The sequence below is a fragment of the Pygocentrus nattereri genome, chromosome 6 (genome assembly GCF_015220715.1).
Source record: "Pygocentrus nattereri isolate fPygNat1 chromosome 6, fPygNat1.pri, whole genome shotgun sequence".
NCBI lineage: Eukaryota > Metazoa > Chordata > Actinopteri > Characiformes > Serrasalmidae > Pygocentrus > Pygocentrus nattereri.
Genome location: NC_051216.1, coordinates 11,503,347 through 11,520,818, shown reverse-complemented (window position 1 = coordinate 11,520,818; position 17,472 = coordinate 11,503,347). Strand labels below are relative to the sequence as shown.

Below are 17,472 nucleotides of genomic sequence, written 5' to 3'. Positions count from 1 at the left end.
CCTGACATAACTTTATATGTTACATAATCTCTACATTGTGAATAGGTGTCTTTGTAGTCTATGATCAATAAGAAACTGCAGCTGAAATAAAGGCCTCCTCTCACCTTCAGCTGAGGGTAGATTTGTCGGATCATGTCCAGGCTCAGTGCGTTGAGAATTTTGGGCCTGTTCAGGGTGATCACACCTGCATTCCCCACTCTCTCCAACAAAACATCTTTTCCTGTGTTGCTGGACATCTGGTCAAGTGGACAAAATTCTTTAAGCAAACAGTCCTAGGTTTGACTAGAAACAATATTACTGAAGCAGTATATTACTTACAGTACTGTGTTTAGCATGCAGTCGTGGACTTACCATGTGTGCTTGTATCTTTTGCAATCTGTAGAGAGATCTCAGACTAAATGGGAGGAGAACATTTTATGTTACTTTCTCTGCAAGTTTTAATCCATCACTTCTAAAAGCATAACCGCTGAATCAAGGATATGATCCCCAAGGCTAAGATGAGAGACTATTCAGTGAGCATGTACCAATCCTTACTCTAAAACTAAAATCCCGTTCTAGACGTTTGTAGACAGTTTGCCTTTCATTTGCTGTAGCAGCAGCCTCTACTCTTCTGGGAAGGCTTTACAGCAGATGTTAGAACATTGCTGTGAGGGTTTGATTGCATTCAGCCACAAGAGCATTAGTGAGGTCAGGTACTGACTCAGTTCTGGATCGCGAGCTTATCCCAAAGGTATTGTATTGAGCTTCGTGACCCCAGAGAACACAGCTCCACAGCCCAATGCTGCCCCTCTTCCTGACGCCTTGGCACCGGGCACGGTGACCTCGGGCTCGTGTGCGGCTGCTCCAGCGTGCCCCTTTCTGCTGGGGCAATTGAACGACAGCAATGGGTGCACCTGAAAGTAGCTGAGTTCACACATTGGAAGGGGCGTCTGGATACTTTTGGAGCAGAGTGGAGACCATCTGGGTGACTTCACCTCTGCTGTAATTTCAAAGGAAGGTAAGACGGATTTCACACTTCGGCCAAATGAAAAGGCGGTAACTCGGCTCACCTCAGCGCAGTCTTTAAGGCGCTCAAAGCCATCGCTGATTTAAGCGTCTCAGCAACTGTTTCTGCAAAGCGGTCGCAGGACTGCCCCTGAGACGAGCTCCGGCTTATTTTGGTAGGCGGGAGCTGAAACCTCACTACTGCCACCTCCCGGTACAGCGCTGGCTGAGACCGCGCTGCCCACCTCACCCCTCTATTTATTAAAAATATTTTCCAACATCGAAAGAAAATAAAAACGATTATCTCGTAAAATGTCACTGTAAAGCAGGTGAAACATAATATAATAATCCAAATTACAGTCAACGAACGAATTCAACTGGGGAAAGATCAACGTCATCGGCGGCCGACGGTTGCCTGGCAACTGAGGACGCGCCGCGCGCTCTCCGGAAGTGCGTGGCCTTAAAGTCATGGCGGAGCAGAAGCAGCCCGGGCTGAGTTTTAACGCTTTACTGTTTTATTCCGCGCTGTTCTCCTCCGCCTCCGCTCTGGGATCAGAGCACGACGCCTTTCGTGCTGGAAATCCGACCTCGTCTCCGGTAGCGGCGACAGCTCGAGATGTGCGGTAGGTTTCTGAAAACACAGCTTAGAGGATCCAACATCAACCCGCTCAGCTGTTTCAGCTCTTCTCTGATCACCTCTGATCATCTCAGCTCTTCTCTGCTCTTCTCTGCTCATATCAGCTCTTCTTTTATCATCTCAGCACTTCTTTGTTCATCTCAGGTCTTCTTTGTTCATCTCAGCTCTTCTCTGCTCATCTCAGCTCTTCTCTGCTCATCTCAGCTCTTCTCTGCTCATCTCAGCTCTTCTCTGCTCATCTCAGCTCATCTCAGCTCTTCTCTGCTCATCTCTGTTCATCTCTGCTCATCTCTGTTCATCTCTGCTCATCTCTGTTCATCTCTGCTCATCTTTGTTCATCTCTGCTCATCTTTGTTCATCTCTGCTCATCTTTGTTCATCTCTGCTCATCTTTGTTCATCTCAGCTCTTCTTTGTTCATCTCAGCTCTTCTTTGTTCATCTCAGCTCTTCTCTGTTCATCTCAGCTTGTCTCTGCTCATCTCTGTGCATCACTGTGCATCCCTGTTTGTCTCTACTCGTTTCTCTTCCTCTGTTCGTCTGTGTTCATTTCTGCTCTTCTCTGCTGTTCTGTGCTTGTCTCTGTTCATCTAAGCTCATCTCTGTTCATCTCTATTCATCTCTGCTCATCTCTGTTCGTCTCTGCTCTTTTCTGTTCATCTCTGCTCATCTCTGCTCTTCTCATTTCGTCTCTGCTACATCATGAAAAAGACAGAGAGCCTGTAAACAGTAACTTGTGTGTAGTGCTGCATAACAAAGCGGTTGCAGAATCTGGCAGTGGTGGCACGGATGCTTCAGTATCTTCTGTCAGACGGCAGCAGTGAAAAAAGTCCATGTGAGTGATGGATGGGGTCGTTCACAATTCTAGTGGCTTTCCGGATACAATGTGTGGTGTCTATGTCCATGATGGAGGGGAGAGAGACCCTGATGATCTTCTCAGCTGTCCTCACTATACGCTGTAGGGTCTTGCGGTCAGAGGCAATACAATTCCCAAACCAAGCGATGATGCAGCTGCTCAGGATGCTCTCCATAGCCCCCCTGTAGAACATGGTGAGGATAGGAGTGGGGAAATGAGCCTTCTTCAGACTCTGTAGGAAATAGAGGCGCTGCTGGGCTCTCTTGGCTATGGAGTTGGTGTTGAGGGACCAGGTGAGGTTCTCTGTGATGTGGACACCAAGGAACTTGGTGCTCCTGACGATTTCCACAGCAGAGCCAGTGATGTTCAGTGGGGGGTGGTCACCTCACACTCTTCGGAAGTCAACCACCATCTCCTTAAGTTTGTCTACATTCAGAGACAGTTTGTTGGTTCTGCATCAGGCCGTTAGCCGCTGTACCTCCTCTCTGTACACTGAATCATCGTTCTTGCTGATCAGACCCAACACAATCGTGTCATTGGCGAACTTGATGATGTGATTTGAGCTGTGCTTTGCAGTACAGTCATGAGTCAGTAGAGTGAACAGCAGTGGACTGAGCACACAGCCCTGAGGAGTGCCGGTGCTCAGTGTGGTGGTGCTGCACATATTTAGTCAGTATTGTCATCATATGCCATTAATATATATCTGCACATATTTATGAATAGAAGTGAAACTGCATTTTGTGCAGCTGCGTGTCCCCGTTATAAAAGGCTACACTGACTAACATAGGAAGGTTTGAATGCATCATTTATATTGGCTCCATTTTAGGGATACTAGTGGAAGACAAGCGGACACATTTTCTTTGCTTTAAATGCGGCTGTTGATTCTCCCCTGAACGTGTGGAGCATTTGGAAAAGGTAGTCAGGACGACTGCTGTATTGACCTACCATAGATTTCTCCTCCCTGACACCCTTGGTTAAGGATGCAGCACTTACAGTTTGGTTCTGGCTTCCGGCCTGATTTAAAAGACTTCGATTTTCCTGCTAATTTTTCTTCACAAAGTGTCCAACTGTTTGTGTGAGTCTTGCTAAACTGTGTCTGTGTCTGTGCAGAATGCATACAAGTAAGACTGTCATTAAATATTGTACAAATGTAAGTAAATGCTTATATTTTAATTTTTTTACTTTCATTTTCTCCTCACTTTACCTGTTCTGTTTATCCGCAGCTATCTGCTGTATGACGTGAACCCTCCAGAGGGCTTCAACCTGCGGCGTGATGTATACATCCGCATGGCGTCTCTGCTGAAGACCCTGCGCAAGCAGGGAGACTGGGTGCTGGTGCTGCCCCCGTGGGGGCGCCTGTACCACTGGCAGAGCCCTGATGTCCACCAGGTGCGGATCCCCTGGGCCGAGTTCTTCAGCCTGACCAGCCTGCAGACTAATGTGCCTGTCATTGAATATGAAGAGTTCATTGCAGGTTAGTTCCATGTCTGATTACTTTGCTGTTGGTGGCCAGCGAGAAGACAGCTGTTCATGATAACTTATCATATGCAGTTCTCATTCTTCATTATTATTGTGGTCCATTGGCATTTTTCTTGAAGTTTGTATGTGCTTCTCTCTCTGTTCGTCTTCTTTCTTGTGTTTGTATGCGTTCTTTGTCTGTATGCTGTATGTTTATGCTGTGTGTGGCTCTAGAGTCTGGAGGGCCCTTCATTGATCAGGTGCTAGTGATGCAGAACTACGCTGAAGGCTGGACTGAGGGGAAATGGGAGGAAAAAGTGGATGAGCGACCCTGCATTGACCGCCTCATGTACACCAAAGACAAACAAGGCTACTACAGGTACTGGTAGGGTCTCAATGGCCATGCAACCTTACAGTCATGTTTAGGTAACACTTGACTGGAACCCTGCTACATAACATTGACATAACTGTGCCCTAAATGTGTCGTAGCTTATGCCATAATCTGTCAAAAGTTATCATGAGAGATTTTCTCCAGTGATTTGACCTCAAACATTTATGCATGTATTATGACAGTTACCGGTAATGGTCATGACACTGTTATATTACTGAACAAAATCGACTCCTTATGACAGCAAATGTCATCTGCTGTGACATGGTTTCGGCACTATTATTTCAGTGTTATGTAACAGGGTTCAAGTAATCTATTCCCCGTGTTTTTATAGGTCTTGATGGTTCATGCTGTTTGTGTTTGAAATGTAAAGCAGCAGTTCAGCTCAAAGCTTTTTAGATTTGGTCTGTATAAATTGTCAATGTTGTGTTGTGACTTTATGCAAAATGTAAATGAAGTATCTCAGAAATGCACCATTGATTCCGCTTGCTCCCACTAGAGGCTGGTTCTGGGGTTACGAGGAGACTCGTGCGCTCAATGTGACCTGTTTATCTGCTCAGGGCCATGCTTCCATATTAGCCCCTTTCCTGCAGGAAAATATCACAGCTACGTGAGTCACTGACGAGACCTGCTTTTTAGTTTAAGGAAGTCTAAAGTAGACCACCACTTGCTTATATCGTTAAGATTGTAGCATGTTTCTGTTTTAACTGAATATTTACTAATGGAAGTGTTTCTGGATTGTTCTCAAAAGCTGTCATGCTTTAGCACCGATCCTGGGTGTAGTTTTCTCAGGTTATCCTTACAATGGCTGGAGAAAATGTAATACGTGTACTTTCATTCTGCTACAGCTCCGTGTTGTTGGACAGAGCTGAGACCGTGCTACATGATCATTATGCAGGAAAAGACTACTGGGATGTAAGTTCACTTCTGTGTTACTCTGTTTCATACAAACCACTGTCCACTGACATTTTAGAAATAATTTATTTGTACTGCTTTAGTATCCTGCCTTCCGCCCGATGACCGCTGGGCTCCAGCACCCCACTGCGACCCTGAGGGCCAGGCAGCTTAGAATGTGTGTGAGTGTCTGTGAGTGTCTGTGAGTGTCTGTGTGAGTGTGTGTGAGTGAGTGTGTGAGTGAGTGAGTGTGTGAGTGAGTGAGTGTGTGAGAGAGTGTGTGAGAGAGTGTGTGAGTGAGTGTGTGAGTGAGTGAGTGTGTGAGTGAGTGAGTGTGTGAGAGAGTGTGTGAGAGAGTGTGTGAGAGAGTGTGTGAGTGAGTGTGTGAGTGAGTGTGTGAGTGAGTGTGTGAGTGAGTGAGTGAGTGTGTGAGAGAGTGTGTGAGTGAGTGTGTGAGTGAGTGAGTGTGTGAGTGAGTGTGTGAGAGAGTGTGTGAGAGAGTGTGTGAGAGAGTGTGTGAGAGAGTGTGTGAGTGAGTGTGTGAGTGAGTGAGTGAGAGAGTGAGTGAGAGAGTGAGTGAGAGAGTGTGTGAGAGAGTGTGAGAGTGTGTGAGAGAGTGTGAGAGTGTGTGAGAGTGTGTGTGTGAGTGAGTGTGTGAGTGAGTGTGTGAGTGAGTGTGTGAGTGAGTGTGTGAGAGAGTGTGTGAGAGAGTGTGTGAGTGAGTGTGTGAGTGAGTGTGTGAGTGAGTGTGTGAGTGAGTGTGTGAGTGAGTGAGAGAGTGTGTGAGTGAGTGTGTGAGTGAGTGTGTGAGTGAGTGAGTGAGAGAGTGAGTGAGAGAGTGAGTGAGAGAGTGTGTGAGAGAGTGTGAGAGTGTGTGAGAGAGTGTGAGAGTGTGTGAGAGTCTGTGTGTGAACTGCTTTATTTACATTTACATTTATGGCAATTAACAGACACTCTTACCCAGAGTTACTCAAAATAGTGCTTTGTTGTGTGCTCAAATATATCTCTAGCTAGTGCAAATAAGCTAGAAAATATATGATAAACACAAAAATGCAAATAATATTAATACAATAAGTAAGTTTTATTTGTAGATATGTTTGTTTAACCATTTCACTTCATTAAAACCACCTCCTTATATTTACACTCACTGTCTTTAGTCCATCTCTTTCTCAACATATTTTCACCCGGGTCCTCACTAGTCAGGGCCCCACAGCAGGTATTATTTGGGTGGTGGATCATTCTGAGCCCTGCAGTGACACTGTTGTGGTGGTGGTGTGTTAGTGTGTGTTAGACTGGTCTGAGTGGATCAGACACAGCAGTGCTGCTGGAGTTTTAAACACCTCCATGTCGCTGCTGGACTGAGAACCAAAAGCATCCAGCCAACAGCGTCCTGTGGGCACCATCCTGTGACCACTGATGAAGGACTAGAAGATGACCAACACAAAGTGTGCAGCAGCAGATGAGCTATAGTCTCTGACTTTACATCTACAAGGTGGACCAACAAAGAAGGAGTGTCTAATAAAGTGAACAGTGAGTGGACTCCAGCAGCATTGCTGGGTCTGACCCACTCGCACCAGTGCAACACACACTAACACACCACCACCATGTCAGTGTCATTGCAGTGCTGAGGTGGTCCTGTGAGGGTCCTGACTATTGAGAACAGGGTAACAAAGTAAGTAGAAAAACAGGCGGACTGTCTGTAACTGTAGAACTACAAAGTGCTCTTATATGGTCAGTGGAGCTGATAAAACGTACAATGACTGTAGATACAAGGAGGTGGTTTTTATTAAGTGGCTGGTTGGAGTATATAGCATATATCCCGATTTTTGTTTTTGCTGGACTTTGCTGAAAGTTGTTTGATATGATTTATGTTGTAATGCATGGTTTATTTACACATTTGTGCCTTTTTGGGTATAATTACAAGAGCTACTTGTGCGAAAAATGGTGTTCAAATAAGCAAAAAAAGCTGACCTCTATTTTTCTCCAATGGCTTGAAACCCCTGTGTCAGTGTTTTAGAACCGCTGTGTCTTTCAGACTCGACGCAGTATGGTGTTTGCCAAGCACCTGCGCGTTATCGGGGACCAGTTCAGAGCTAAGTACCTCAACTCCACTGACGAGAAGGACCACACCCCGTACAATGAGGACTGGACACGTATGAGGGTGAATATCACACACACACTCCCCTGTGGTTATCAATTCTTCCTGCATAGGAGTCAAATTTTAGTGAGGGTCTTTTCCAAAGCTTTTTGGTCCTTGACAGTAAACCATGGAAAATCCTTTGCAAAGCATAGCCACAGGAGACTTTCCGTGACATTTGAAATATTTGAAAAATGTGATGCATGTCTTCTAAAACCTCTTTCACACGCTTCAAATACAGTACCAGACCTGCTTGGTGTGTAGAAGTGAAGACAGCTGTTTCCATTGAAAGGCAACATGACTGACACAATGTTTTGCTTACTTAGGTTGAATTATGGGGGATGTCCTTTTAAATAACAGCTCTGAAGATAGATGTTTGACTTTTGTTGTTTTTCACTGGTTTGAGTGATCAGCTATGCCTGTTGACTTTAACACCAGTCAACATTTCGCCTTACATCATAAGGTTACATTCTGTCAAAGACTCTGACCACTAACTGACTGTCTCTGGCAGGCCAAGCTGGGCAGTGCTAAGGGAGGTCCATACCTGGGGGTCCACCTGCGCAGGAAGGACTTCATCTGGGGCCATCGGGATGACGTGCCCAGCCTGAAAGGAGCGGTTAAAAAGATCCGCAGCCTTATGAAGAAGAACAAGTTAGAGAACGTGTTTGTTGCCACCGATGCTGATGAAGAAGGTATAAATGACCCGAAGAGGGCAGTAGTGATAGTTTGGGTTTGCAAGGTTACTTTTAATTCCTAGGGTCAAATGCAGTGCAATGCCAAATGCAATGTTTTGTTGATTTTCTAAGTGAAAATAAGTTTTTGTTTAAACCTACAATTATTGTACTTTGCTGAATTTAAAACATAAAATGTGTCCTGTATAAAAGTTATGGCATATTTTATATCATATGATTAGTCACCAATCATAATGTTTCTTTATTGTTTAACACAATTCTGTTAATGACTTTCCTCATGACAAATGTTTGCATAGGGTCTCCCTTCATAACCACACGTGTATATGAATACAAACACACTGCAGGTGATTAAGCCTTCAGGGGCATCAGATTGGGAGTATCAGGTTTGGTCTATTTAGAGCTGAAACAGAATTCACAAGGAGAATCTCCAGAAGAATCTGTTAGCTGCACATTGTGCACACATTAAGTCAAAAAAATGGGTGTTCTTCAAAACATATATAGGTGTTTAAAAAAAATATTGGCATCAGACTCATGTTTTGATTTGACCAATATTTCAAACTGATATTGATGATGTGTTTATTGTGTTCCAGAAGAGCGGAATGTTTAGGTGTATTTGGGGCACTGTGTTAAAATATCTGCAAGTATGGCTTAAAAAAAATGGCATTTTCAGCTAATTTTAATGCACGATTTTAACATTTTCCAGTTCTTAAGGTAACACGCACAACTTAATTTTAACATATTGGGAGAAAATGTAAAAAAAAAAAAAAAAACGTTAATTGGACCAAGAATGCCCAAATTTTTGCATTTGACTATAAATGTTTTATGTCTCTGACATGCAAGTGGATTTGGTCCCCGTTTCTACATTTTGTTAAATATATATGCACCAACATCAGCGGATACATCACTGCTAATAAACAAATTACTGTCCATTATCTGCCGGAAAAAGAGCTTTATTTTGAAAAGGTTAGCACTGCTTTCAAGTGTATGTACTGTTGACTTGGATCACTGTTATATACATTTTCCTTTGTGTTTGATGAAGACCTGCTTACTTTTTATATTTTGAGAGGTTTTCTTCACAGTAGGACAGGAGTTTTAAATGTTAGAACTACTTTTATATCATAATTGTTTATGATTGCTTACAGAGATGGCCAAGTTGAGGAAAATGTTACCGGAGATGGTGCGGTACGAGCCTAGCTGGGAGGACCTGGAGCTCCTGAAAGACGGAGGCGTCGCCATCATAGATCAGTGGATCTGTGCTCACTCCAGGTAGAGTGCCACACCCTGGCATTTCCTAAGACGCATTTTTGTCGCATACAGGAGGAGAGTGTTGGGATAAAATCTTCTTGTTCTTTGAGGAAGTAATCACCTCTTCTTGGCAGTGTGACTGGTGGAATTAGAAACATTTCCGAGTATAATTACCAAGTCACTTTTGTCTGTATAATTGAAGTACATTTTCCCTTTCATTTCGTAATGGTTTGAATTTTATTTAAGTCTAAAAACTGGTACGTCCAGTAGTAATGAAGTAATGACAGTACAGTAAGTTGGGCTAAATTGCCTTTTATATTAGTTTGAATTTTCTGTCATTATAATCAAATAAAATGACATTTATTGTCACATCACATTTACACGGGTGGAAAGTGAGTGAAAATCTTAGGTGTGTAGCCCCCTTATAGAATTCAAATACAAAAAATATATATATATATCTATATATATTTACAATATATAGAGTCAGTATGTGTATATATATGAAATAATATATAATTTATAACTATGAAATGTGCTGCTGTACACATTCCGTATGTGCAGTTAGTCTGAGGTATATAATAAATGAGATGCAGGTACTCATAGGATACTGATATAGAAATCTTCCAGATTGTACAGGATATGGATAGAAGATGTACAAGACGTCAATCTACATGTGTAAGTACAGATTTGCTAGATTGAAGGTGCAGTAAGATCAGAGCGAGTCTGTTGGTGTGGATGAGTGAATGATTTCACTTAAAGCTACAGCTGATTATTGTCGCAGTGCTTTGAAAGGCCACCACTTTAAGTCTGAATGGTCAAAATTTTTTCCATGCAGAACTGGAAAAACACCCAGCAAAGCCCTTTGTTGCAATAGGCCTACCTGTAGCACTCCTTGTCACATGTTGTAGGGGTGCGTTCTAGTTGCATAATACAGGCATAATACAGGCATCACCTGTCATATTTGCAGAGAGCAGGTGTGGCTGTATTTTTTAATTTCAATCAAGCAGAATAGCACTTAATATACATAATGAGTTAGTTGAAGACTGAGACTGACTGATTTAAAAAGAGGAAACAAATAGTTTCTGCTTGATTGGAATGTAAACCTACCTCCATTAAAAAATTGGTGTCCACCGCTTTAATGTGTACTGTAGGTTTTTCATCAATAGAAATTTCCTCACTGTTTTGATATAAGTTTCATGTAGTATGTAAAATTTTAAAATGTGCCATTCACTCTTCAGTCCCTGCAGTCCATATATGGAAACTAAGCCGCGTTTCCACTGATGATAGCAGCTCGACTCAACTCGACTTGCTTTTGGTACCAGCTACGTCATACACGTACAGTATCCCTTCAGTGTAGCTGGTCGTCATAGCAACAGCAAATGAAACTGCCGAGATGTGAAGGAAACTTATTTTGTTCAGCAAAGCCTGATGGCAGGAAGACAGAAGAGGAGAGTTCAGATGACGAGATGAGAGGCTATACTAACCTGGGAGCTGCTGTTAGCATATGCTTTCAGTAGTGTATAGTGCTTTTATATCACTTTTTTTGTGTCGACCTAGCTCGTTTGAAACCATGACAGAGATGGTACCCAAAAAAGGTACCATCTTTTGCCTAATGAAAAACCAAGTAGAGTCGAGTTTAATCGAGCTCCTACCATGCAGTGGAAAAGTGACTTCAGCTGCAAAAACAAGCTGTTTTCATTGTTTTATGATGTCATGGAAGCCAACTTGTTTACAGTTATCCACTTATTCGGCTTACAGCAGTTAGCCCCGCCCATTCACACTGACGTTATAAGGAGTGTTTCGATCAATACAGTGTCAATCAGAACAGAGGTCATTTACATATCAGTCTTAAAGGCACAGCCACAGAAACAGGGCGAGGTAGAGAGAGCGGTCAGTCTTTTGCTCGCTCTACCATTTACAATTCATCAGCAGCCAACCCAGCCCAGCTTGTTTAAATCTAACCAAGAAAGAGAGGCTAGAAAATGGGAATGTAAAAGTGAATTATGGCCATTTTGGTACATTCCTACCTAAACGTTCTTAATAATCTGGCATCACGCTTTTCTTTTTCTGTTTTTTTCCTGCTTTTGCGTTTTCTTTATTTCTTCCCTTTTTTCTTTTTCAGATATTTTATCGGGACTTCAGTTTCAACCTTCTCCTTCCGAATCCATGAGGAAAGGGAGATCTTGGGCTTTGACCCTAAAACAACATATAACCGCTTCTGTGGTGACTCTGAGAAAGAATGCGAGCAGCCTACGCACTGGAAAATAGTGTATTGACAACTCTCAGAATGCAAAGTGCCAAACACAAAAGCTCTGTACAGCACTGGGTTGGATTCAGTTCCACTTCAGGAGGAAGATTTCAAGAAACGTTGCTGGTTGAGACTGTGGTTCCATATTACAGATTATTTATAGTTTATTAAGGATGCTATAAAGTTTATATGAAGCACAGTCATTTCCCTAGGTGAGTCCTAAAATGCTGCTATGCTTTATTTAACTTTTGCATTTTGGGTTTATTTTGGCTGTATTATATAATGTACAGTGTGGGAACCCCCCAGCACTTCTGGAGCTGATCTTGGAATGGAATTTTTTTTTTTTCCTTAATGATGCTACTTGATAAGAGGTCAACAGTATTTTTGAATTGCAGTGTACTGCAATCTACAAACGTGTTTTTCAGGTAATATGAGATGATGTTCAGTTCTTTTCCTTTTCTTTCATGAATCGGATTATTTCAGGACACTTTGTGTCTTGGAAGTGTACAATAGGGAGCTCTGTGTGTACTGTTTGACAAATCAGCTCCTGTTTGATAGTGTTGTATTCACACTGTGTTGCTTTCTTATTTTTCTTACATACTCTTACATTATGTGCCTTTTTCGTTTAGAAAATTTAAGATGTGACTGAAAAAACATTTCAAGTTGGATTTGATAACCATAACAAAACCGAATGAGTATGCAGTGTTTGATTTACTGTTTCAATAATGTGGTGCAGTACTATGCCAAAGCCAGACCATCCTTCATTTTTTTCATTTACAGTCAAAATGGTCATTAGGTACAAGCTACTCATTTTTGGGGAGATAATCCACAGAAATTCCAAGGAAAAAAGACAGGAGTTTCCAAAACTGGAGTTCAAAAAAAAGATCAAAAGCTACTGAGAAAATGGGCTTCTATCAACAACACAGAGGAAAAAAATAAAGATCTGAAAACATCCACAGGTGTTTCTGTCCATCCTTCCACTATGAGAAGACACCTCAGTGCTTTGGGTCTGAAAGGATGTGTAGCTGTCATGAAGAACCACCCCAGAGTGCAGACCTCAGTATCCCTGAATATGTTTGGAATTACTTGGATGGTCAGAGACAGAAAATAACCAACTTCTAAGACTGAACTTTGGGGGTGTGGAAAAACATCTCTGCAGATTTCTTTGGAAAATGTAACACTTTAGGAAAGAATGGAAGATTAATACTGAAATATTAATGTTATTTGATATTATATTTAGTTATATATAGTTCTGTTACATGTTTTCTTTGCTTTTTTATTGCCTTTGAAATTAAATGTGTGCTTTTTTCACTGAAAATGAAAGAAATGGAGGCTGATTTCTGACTTTTGCACAGTATTGTATGTTCACTTTCACTAAAAGCTGCGTTCAAATGTTTGTGACCAGGAAAACATTTAACGATGCCAGTCATCTGGAGCCACAGTGTTGTTTTCTGTCTACATAAGCTTTTGTTGATTGTGTTTTATCATTGTATCTGTGTTCTTGGTTTTGGACTTGATCACGACTATGACCTTACTGTGATTTTTTTTAACCTTCTGTTACACCTGGAAGATGTACATTTTTCAATATGTGTATTTTTTGATAAAGATATCTTTTTACAGCTTTTCTTTAAGTCGTTTCTCCTTCTTGCATAAATCGTTGCAATCATATTCAAAGGCTGGTGAATATATAAATATAGACTGCATCGAAGTTCACTAACAAAGTAGTGAACTGTAATATTCTAGCACAGGGATTGCACACTGCTCCTCAGGGCATAACCAACGTAAACACCATTTAAACAGTGATCAGCACAAGTTGAGATCCCAGGTTCCCTGTTGCCACATGTAAAAACTGCCTAGTCAGATCCAGAATGGTGTGAACATGGCTGGCAAAGTCATATGACTGTCTTTAAGGCCCCTGACGTTGTATTATGACTCTTTACGTACTCTTATTGTGATTATTGTTATTATTAATACATATAATACTCTTGTAAATATTAATTTTTGAATGGTCAGTTTTTGTATATTCATTGTTAATTACTTGAAATGAATGATAATTCTAACCTCTTAAACTGTTTATTATTAAGTTATTATTCTTAATTATTCATGTAATTAACAGAAACAACTGTGGATTCTTCAGTTGCTGCTATGAAACTGATTTAAAGTTAAGGGGAATTTAAGGGGAGAATGTAACAGTTTGAACATTCCTTTTTAAACCAGTTTAGCAGACAGCGGCATGAGTGCAAATATTACAACTTACTCCACAGGCAGGGTTACTGGGTTACTAGGCTGTGATTAGCCCAGGTTTAGATATGCAGGCTGTGATTAGTCCAGGTTTTGATAATCAACCTGTGATTAATTCAGGTTTAGCTACTCAGACTGTGATTAATCCAGGTTTAAATATTTAGGCTATGATTACTCTACATTTAGATACTCAGTGTGTGATTAATCCAGGCTTAGATAATCAGGCTGTGATTAATCCAGTTTTAGATACCCAGACTGTGATTAGTCTAGGTTTAGATACCCAGACTGCGATTAGTCCAGGTTTTTATAATCAGGCTGTGGTTAATCCAGGTATACATACTCAGGCTGTGATTAGTTCAGGTTTAGATATTCAGGCTGTGATTAATTCAGGTTTCGATACTCAGACTGTAATTAATCCAGGTTTTGATAATTAGGCTGTGATTAATCTATGTTTAGATTACTCAGGCTGTGATTAGTCCAGGTTTAGATAATCAGGGTGTGATTAATCCAGGTTTAGATAATCATCCTGTGATTACTCCAGATTTAGATATCCAGACTGTGGTTAGTCTAGGTTTAGATACCCAGAGTGTGAATAGTCCAGGTTTAGTTACTCGGGCTGTGGTTAATCCAGGTATATATACTCAGGCTGTGATTAGTCCAGGTTTAGATATTCAGGTTAAGGTTAATTCAGGTTTAGATACCCCGACTGTGATTAGTCCAGGTTTAGATATTCAGGCTGTGGTTAATCCAGGTGTACATACTCAGACTGTGATTAGTCCAGGTTTAGATCCTCAGACTGTGATTATTTCAGGTTTAGATACTGGGGCTGTGATTAGTCCAGGTTTAGATATTCAGGCTGTGGTTAATTCTGTTTAGATACTTAGGCTGTTATTGATTCTCCTTTCCAATCATATGACAGCTTGTGTCATTATTTTAGCCTCTAATTTTAGAGTATATCAGCTAGCAAGATGGGAACCTCCCCCCAAAAAAATCTGCTGAGTCCCCTAAAAGTCTAGAGCCAGTCTCGTACAGATGGTCTTGATATACTGGTAAAAGCCTTCAGGGTAAATCCAGAGAAATATGCGCTTGATTGCTGCATTTGCAGATAATGTTGCTAATCTAAAACAAGAAGATGACCTAATTTACATTATACTGACTGAACCTGTTTGACTACATATAAATATCCTCGTTGCATGTTGACCAGCCCTGCTCTCCCCTATGCGTGAGAAGAAAGAATGATGAATTGTGCCTTCAAGTCAATCCGTTTTTGGTGGGCCTCCTAGAGTCCATTCCTCTCATGGACATTAAATCAGTTTGTCAGATATTTTTATTAATATGACTGAACTAAAATAGTTTCATTAAAAAAAAATTAGTTTCTAATTAAATAACAAAAAATCAAAGCTGAACTGAATGACCACTAAAACAGGCTGAAAGAACATTTTATGGCAGCTGACAAAAAATGCTTTATTATTATTATTTTCAGTTTTATATTCTCAGGTCTCAAACGCAAGCAAACGCTCAAGAAAGTTATCCAAACAAACAGGGATCTACAGAACTTCCTCATATGTCACATAATCTTATGCACATTCTCTCATTCCAGCACAGAAATGCTTAAGGGAGTTTTCCAAGCAAACAGGCATGACTAGAGCTAACATAAACACGCATTAGATGCATACTTCCTCAACATAATGACACGACCAAGAACATCTCAATTTTCACACATTTATTTGAGCAATATAGCCTCTGTGTATCTCCAGTAGACTGAATGCAAGTCTGGGCTGCTGGCAAATGGAACAGAGTTTTTTTTCACAAAGTTATGTGCTCATATTACATGGTGCACAAGCTGGATGTGAGCACCACGAGACATCGCTGGGCGTGTCAAGGTGGTTTCTGTGACACAGTCAGCCAGAACAATGCTTACAGTTTAAGAGTGAATGCTTTAGAAGTGTGAGCGTTGGCTGTCATTTAGCCTCGTCATTCCTGAAAGAATGAATGTGAGCTTTCCACAGAGAAAATTGTGAGTGGGCAGTGTGTGGTCACCTGGTCTACCGTTACAGTGGTCTACTGAAAGTCAGGGAAGGTGTTTTAGATTGAATTCTTATGTTATGGGCTTGAGGGCTTTGCCAATTTTTAGTTTTAATATATGATTTGGCTTGATTTAAACCAAACACAGTGGTTTCTGGGTGAACAAGGAGGTGATCCACCAGAAAACAAGGCTGTAACTAGAACATCTTGGGTATGGAGAAAAGTGACCTACATCACACAATGACTAAACTAACTGCCCAATATCTGTATCACACATCTGTCCATTTCTTTTTTAGGTATTTTTTGACCATTTTCTTTTACCCATCCATAATTGTTATGTAACGTTTCCTTTTATTTGTTCTATTCATTTCATTTCTTTCATTTCCCAACCCTCTGTTATTGCTGCTCTGTAAACTGATTTGACTTGACCTTGTTACCTTGACGTTACATTAAAGTTACCTTATTTAATTGAATTTTGTTCATTATTTTATTATTTATTTCCCTAATTATTTTTAGCAAAAACACCTGTTGAAAACTATAGGAGTCATTTTACCGAACTGGCTCAAAATCAGAGTCAAGTGCTTTTAACTGACTTGGACTTTAGACTGAACTCTTTTACCTTAACAATGTTTATTCTGTTAAAATCAATGACTGAATTTTCCATTTTTTCTCTGCCTAAACTATCATAACATTGCTCAAACTTTACCAAAAGTTTCTTGAATTATGGACAAAGTGTTTCAATAATGAGACTTTTTGTTACACACTGATTTCCAGACCTGTTCACTTCAGAACAATGAGATCTTATTCTAATTGTTCACTGTATGGCTCAATTTTGGTATCCGGACAACCTGTATTCAACCAATATTTGAAATGTTTAATGAAACTTTAATATTAATCAAAGTGTGGAGTTTTGGATGAACAAGGGAAATTTCTAAAAGTAAATTCACTGTAAAAAAAAGTGGCTCGTCAGATCAACCTAAAAAATGACTTCATGTGGTAACAAGTAAATAAACTAGTTTAATTCAGCCTAAATAAATACTTTGAATGAGCGATTTTTTCAACCGTAGTTTTCAGTGGAATGAAACCAGTTCAATTGCTTGTTACAACATGAAGTAGTTTGTTTTTTTTGGTTGATCTGATGAGCCACTTTTTTTACAGTGAGTACCATTGTGTAGTATTTTGTGAGTGGGTTATAGGTTACAATCTTTTACCCGTTTCCCCCTGGCCTCTTTCTGGTAAATTGTCATTTGTTCATGATGGGAAGGAAAAACACTCTTAAAGGGAAAACACCCTCTCTTATATAAATGTAACACATTCCCAAACCCTTGCAGGGCTCTTAACCAAATGCCTCAGATGCCTAATACCACTGGAAATACTGCTTCATTATAAACCTGTTTTTGCAGAACTCAAAATAACCAATCATGACACAATAATTTTAAGTTTATAAAGAAGCCACAAGTCAGAATTGTGTAGAATTTACAGGTGTAGAGTTAGTTAAACACATACAATTATATGCATACACAAGTATTTATTTAGGTTGAATAGAGCTACACTGTAGAAAGTGGCTCGTCAGTTCTACTTAAAAAATTACTTCATGTGGTGAAAAGCAGTTAAACTAGTTTGTCAACTCAAAAAAATTACACTGATTGAAAGAATTGCTTATTCAAAGG

General features: G+C 40.6%; 2 protein-coding genes across 2 annotated transcripts in view; one reads left to right on the top strand and one right to left on the bottom strand.

The window, feature by feature from the left end:
* Positions 1-1,175, bottom strand: part of hibch (3-hydroxyisobutyryl-CoA hydrolase) — a 54,054-nt gene extending 52,879 nt beyond the window's left edge. The window contains exons 1-3 of the mRNA XM_017713518.2: positions 1,050-1,175; positions 352-394; positions 105-236 (exon numbers count right to left, since the gene is read on the bottom strand). Coding sequence (XP_017569007.1) covers positions 105-236; positions 352-394; positions 1,050-1,081 — 207 coding nt within the window. The 5' untranslated portion in view covers positions 1,082-1,175. The remainder of the gene's footprint in view (positions 1-104; positions 237-351; positions 395-1,049) is intronic.
* Positions 1,176-1,448: 273 nt separating this feature from the next.
* Positions 1,449-13,158, top strand: pofut2 (protein O-fucosyltransferase 2). The gene is made up of 9 exons (XM_017713519.2): positions 1,449-1,607; positions 3,698-3,948; positions 4,167-4,311; positions 4,820-4,930; positions 5,169-5,235; positions 7,250-7,375; positions 7,863-8,043; positions 9,186-9,309; positions 11,411-13,158. Exons 1-9 carry the CDS (start codon positions 1,453-1,455, stop codon positions 11,562-11,564), a joined length of 1,314 nt encoding a protein of 437 aa, XP_017569008.1. The 5' UTR covers positions 1,449-1,452; the 3' UTR covers positions 11,565-13,158.
* Positions 13,159-17,472: the final 4,314 nt, after the last annotated feature.

Excerpts from the sequence above, each read along its gene's own strand:
- pofut2 (XM_017713519.2), top strand. The coding sequence starts at position 1,453 with ATGGCGGAGCAGAAGCAGCCCGGGCTGAGTTTTAACGCTTTACTGTTT. Across the intron at positions 4,312-4,819 it reads GACAAACAAGGCTACTACAG|AGGCTGGTTCTGGGGTTACG; the intron begins GTACTGGTAGGG and ends TGCTCCCACTAG. Across the intron at positions 7,376-7,862 it reads AGGACTGGACACGTATGAGG|GCCAAGCTGGGCAGTGCTAA; the intron begins GTGAATATCACA and ends TGTCTCTGGCAG.